This window comes from Urtica dioica, chromosome 4 (assembly GCF_054948205.1).
Source record: "Urtica dioica subsp. dioica isolate 48M chromosome 4, U.dioica_male_clone48M_v1_H2, whole genome shotgun sequence".
Lineage (NCBI taxonomy): Eukaryota > Viridiplantae > Streptophyta > Magnoliopsida > Rosales > Urticaceae > Urtica > Urtica dioica.
In genome coordinates, this window is record NC_142759.1 from 45,771,445 (window position 1) to 45,776,705 (window position 5,261).

At 33.2% G+C, this 5,261-nt stretch overlaps 1 protein-coding gene across 1 annotated transcript; it reads right to left on the bottom strand.

The window, feature by feature from the left end:
• Positions 1-2,716: 2,716 nt before the first annotated feature.
• On the bottom strand, positions 2,717-4,931 carry LOC149401660 (heavy metal-associated isoprenylated plant protein 39-like). The gene is made up of 3 exons (XM_089612213.1): positions 4,669-4,931; positions 4,259-4,334; positions 2,717-3,380 (listed from the first exon to the last, which is right to left on the bottom strand). The coding sequence occupies exons 1-3, from the start codon at positions 4,672-4,674 to the stop codon at positions 2,932-2,934; spliced, it is 531 nt and encodes a 176-aa protein (XP_089468339.1). The 5' UTR covers positions 4,675-4,931; the 3' UTR covers positions 2,717-2,931.
• Between the last annotated feature and the right edge of the window lie 330 nt (positions 4,932-5,261).

Below are 5,261 nucleotides of genomic sequence, written 5' to 3' on the forward strand. Positions count from 1 at the left end.
GAGAGAGAAAGATAGCGAGAAAGACGAGAGAGGGCAATATAGAGTGATAGAACGAGAGACATGAATTGGCTGGCATTGATCAAGGATTCCGCTGAGAGATTCAAAGGAAAGACACATTTATTTTTATGATATTTTAGTAAGCATTTAGTAAGCAATTTATTCTTTCGAACCCAAACGCATTCTATTTCCATTAGTGCACAATATGAATTTACTCTAAACACGAGAGATTAACCTCTGCTATGTACTATAAACTATAAAGAACTATACCAATTGTGTTAAGAGTCAATGAATTGTTTAAGCAAAAATAATAATATCATCATTAATCAACTCCAAGATTAAAATTTTGTACATGGGACAAACTTCGGTGGTCGTTTGTAAATGAGACAAGCTTTGGTAATTTTCTTGAAATAAGAATATTTTTCATTAACAATCACTTGATAACTAGAGAATAGTGTCAATTGTTGACAATTATGTCAAAAATCGTCAAACAAACTCATATTTTTTTAAAAAAAATAAAAAATAAAAATCAGGTATCTTGACTCAAATGAGACTCAAAAGAAAAAAAATTAGAAAAAAAGTAAAGAAAAAAAAGGGTAAAAATGGATAAAAATATTATTATTTTACTAGTATTTTTGTCCAAATTTTAGTTTATGGAGTTGTGGCAATTTTTCATTTTAAATTAGGTATTTTCTACACTTTTTTTTTCACAGTTTTATCTAAAAATTTGAAAAATAGCATTTTATTCGCTTTTGTTTCTCTTAATTTTATCTTACTCTAATTAATATTCCTTTATTAGACCTATACATTATTATTCTTTATTTATAGAGATTTGTAAACAACTAACCACTTGAGGAGAGAAGTTTTAAAATAATAGCCCAACTATTAGTTTATTAGGGAAATAGCCCAAATTATTTTGAGTTTCCCAAATTGTCCTTTCCCCCCAAATAAAATGAAAAATTCGATTCAAACGATTATATGCATCGAAATGGAAGCGCACAAAATAAACAGAACCTTGTCCTTGATCATTGTCCAAATGATTCTGGTCATCTCGTCACCTGATCAAAACAGCAAAGCAACAGCAGAAACGAAGATCAAAACGACGTATTAATGAGCAAAAACTACTTTTCAGACGCGCGCAAAATCATCGACGAATTGACAAACCGTCCATTTCGACGATAGGATTCTGAACTTGAATCCGATCGTATCCGGAGGAAGCGTAGCATCGCAGCGACACGCCGCGATGGCGAGTCGGGAATCGGAGCATCGTTGGCGAAGCGACGCCATTGAAAGCGGTGGAGCATCATTTGCCGTCGTTCCCGGTGCCGGAGTCGAGCTCCGCGACGGCGATTGCGTCAAGATCGGCGAGGCGACCTCGATCTTGGCCAAATCTGAGACATGTATGTTGGTTTTTTCAAATGGTAAATATTATTTACTATCGAACGGCGATTTGTAAATAATATTTACTTATCATTTTTATGAATAATCTAACCCAAAATCGTTCGGAGATGACGTCTAGGGTTCAGTTAATAATATTTACTATGAAAGATGAAGAGAAGAGATCACACTATAAACGACATTGACTTTCTCGCTTAAAGATGTTGGTTTTTTCAAATGGTAAATATTATTTACTATCGAACGGCGATTTGTAAATATTATTTACTATCGAACGGCGATTTGTAAATATTATTTACTATCGAACGGCGATTTGTAAATAATATTTACTTATCATTTTTATGAATAATCTAACCCAAAATCGTCTGGAGATGACGTCTAGGGTTCAGTTAATAATATTTACTTACAATTTAATGGTTAATCTAACACAAAATTGAGCGGGGATGAGGTCTAGAGTTTCAGTTTGGGTGTTTTATGAGATCGCAAAGAATTGTTAATAATATTAACTAACCAATTTACTTCGTCGGCGTCGGAAGTGGAGAGATTGAAGAATTTGAAATTAACAGAGATTGAAGGTTGAGATACTCACCATTTTTTCTTCGTCGGCTTCGGAAGTGGAGAGATCGTCGGTTTCGTGTTCGCGAATGAGGGTAAAAGAAATTCGTTTGGCGGAGAGGTTTGTTTCGAATGAGGGAATTGTGTTTTGCGCTCTATTATTTGAACTAAGGGTAATATAGGAATATTAAATTGTTTGGTAGTGGATTGGGCTACTTACTTAAATTTTGTGATAGTTGGGCTATAATTTTAATAGAGGGGGTCAATTTGGGCTAGATACCTAGCCGCCCCTTATTTATATTTACAAACTAAGTCAAACTAAAAAATATTGGGAGCACAAAACAATCATAAACAAAAACTAAACACACAAAACTAACTTCCTATTCATATTATGAGGCAAACAACACATATACTAAATATAAAAAGAAAGAAAAAAAAATAGACCAAAACGATAAAGCCGGAAAATTATAAATAAGGATGAAAAAATACTCAAATTTTTTCTTCTAAATGTTGCCACTGTACTTAAAGCCTTGAGTTTGAACACTTAAGCTAGTGAAAAGGCAAATAGATATAGTATTTCGTAAAAATAAAAAAAAACATGGAATTGGAAAAAACATTCAGAAATGTACTGCTTATTTATGTATATTTAAAAAAGTTATATGTAGCCAATATTTTTTTAAAACTAATAATGAAGGAAAGATAAAAACAAATCTAACAAATTGAAAAGAGTTTAATCACGCACCCATTCCAAGCATGACTAACCAAAATGTAATCAGCTCTACACATCATATTACTACTACTATTCTTCTTCTCCTTCCAAAATACGCATAATAATTTCACCACCACGATGAGATATCTATTTACAAAAAGACCCAGATCTCCTATGTATCTTTGATCTTTCTCTTGGGGAGACTCTCTCCTTTTCTTGCAAAAACATATATAACATATTTTGAGATGAAAAAAAAAAAAAAAAAAAAAACCTTGTCAAGAAATGACACAAGCGTTAGGATTCTCTTCAATGCTTTGCGCATAGTAGTAAGTGGTCATGTGTGGATTATAGGCCCTGTAAGCCTTAACGAGCTCCAAAACCGGGTCCGGCGGTGGCGGGGCCGGAGCGGGGGTTTTCTTGTCCTCCTCTTTAGTTCCACCACCACCACTTTCTTCTTTCTTTCCTTCCTCTTTCTTTCCCTCACCCTCCTTTTTCCCTGGCTCCTCCTTCTTGGCCTCCTCTTTGGGAGCTTCTTCTTTTTTGGGCTCTTCCTTCTTGGGCTCTTCCTTTTTGGGCTCTTCCTTCTTGGGCTCCACAGCAGGCCCAACTGAGATTATGTCCGTTTGCCAATGCTTGCGAAGCTTGCTCACCACATTCACTGGGTCCACTGTCCCTATCACCGTCAACTTCCTCTCCTTCATGTCCATTGATATCGCATCAATTCCTACACATCATACCTATCATCTCATTTCCACTCTATTTTAATGCAAGTAAACATGAAAACAAAAATGTATTTAATTCATGTGAAATTAATGTGAGGTATCGATTTCAAAAAATGTGATATCAACGATGTGACATACTGATTATACGCAAAATCGGGTGTTGACATACTGATTATATAGATGACATTTAATTTAGTTTTTTTTTTTAAATGATAAAATTTGATTTGTTGTAAATGATTATGTTTTTGGGAATTGGGAGTTGTGATCATAGAAGTATATATATAGGAAGAAAAAAGCAGTGATTTATAGGAATATAACAATAACAATCTAAAGACGCTCAAATCCATGACCAATTTCCATCACGTATATATTGGGAAAAATAAAATAAAATAAAAAGCAACTCAACCACGCCACATAGTTGTCACTCACTGGCTCACTGCCATTTCTGTAAAGGAAGGGGTCTAATATTACTTTATGAGTTTATTCAATTATCAAATTTTTAGTGGGACAAACGTTGGAGTTGCTGAATAAGAACAAAAAAGATATCATGGCATGGCCACATGGTTTTATTTTATTAATTAATTTTGTGTCATTTCTGAAAGTGGATACTAAATGTGTTTGCAATTAAACTAAGAAATAAAAGAGAAAAAAAAACTATGTTTATTTATTTGTTGTCTCTTGCATATGCATTCAATTATGATTAATCAAACAAGAAATAAAAGAGAAAAAAAAAACTATGTTAATTTATTTGTTGTCTCTTGCATATGCATTCATGATTAATCAAACAAGGAATTGAATGATTATGACATTAATTAAAGAGAATGATAATTAAATAATTATATTCTTTTTAATTTAAAATTAATAAAAGAGCATCAGTTACCTGAAAGAGTAGAAACTGCCTTCAAAGCCCTTTGCTTGTCTTTGTTATCATGCAATTCCAGCTTTAGAACAACCTTCTGTAAAAATAAAAATAAAAAATAAATTAAATCAAATGAGCGCTAACAATTAGATCTAACTGAGATCTACAATATCATCAATGATATATATGAATATGCCAAATATTCGGAATCTGAAATAAATTTAACTATTAGAAGTCAATTACAAAAGTTGATTAAAAAAAAAAGAATCAAACGAGGAAGAGAGCATCAGAATGAAAAAAGAATTCAATAGATCTTCCAGATTCCGTTAAAAAACATTTAAAATGAAAGAAAGAGAATCCTTCGAGTAACAAGGAATCAGAACCGGAAAAGGAAACACTGAATACAAATAATAAGCTTTATAAATCCTGACCTTCATGTTCCAAAATCTTTATTTCTGCTTAATTCTTCTCCGCTATATGAGAGAGAGAGAGAGAGAGAGAAAGAGGGTATTACTAATAGGAATGGGAATAGAAGAAATAATGGTTTTATTGAGAGAGATAGAAAGAGGGGTAAAAAAAGATGGCGATAGTTTGGAGTTTGGACACACTTGGTAGCACAAAAATCCGAATCAAAACAAGAAACGTAAAATAGGAGAGAGAAAGTTTGAGTGCCAGAGAGAGAGAGGTGTTTATTTATAACACACGAATGTGTTAAGGAAGCGTAATGAGGGAAGGCTGTTTGGTGAAATATAGTAGAGCCTAGCATGGTTTTGACGGTTCGTTTCATGGGTTTTTTACTTTCACAAAGGTGTGTTATTATAATATAATATTTTCCAAAGTGGACATTACATGCAGACTATGCAGAGAAAAAAGAAGATGGTTGAGGTCAGTTAAATGTTCAATTCCATGGAATGAACGTGGCGTCACGCGCCACTTGTTATGTAAAAGTTCCAATACTTCAATCGGACGGACGAATATATAATACATATAGGCATAGATTTCTTTTTTGATCAGATAACAATAT

Bases quoted from the DNA above. Each gene is read 5' to 3' on its own strand.
- LOC149401660 (XM_089612213.1), bottom strand. The intron at 3,381-4,258 runs GTAACTGATGCT...TATGATGTGTAG, and splicing joins GGCAGTTTCTACTCTTTCAG to GAATTGATGCGATATCAATG.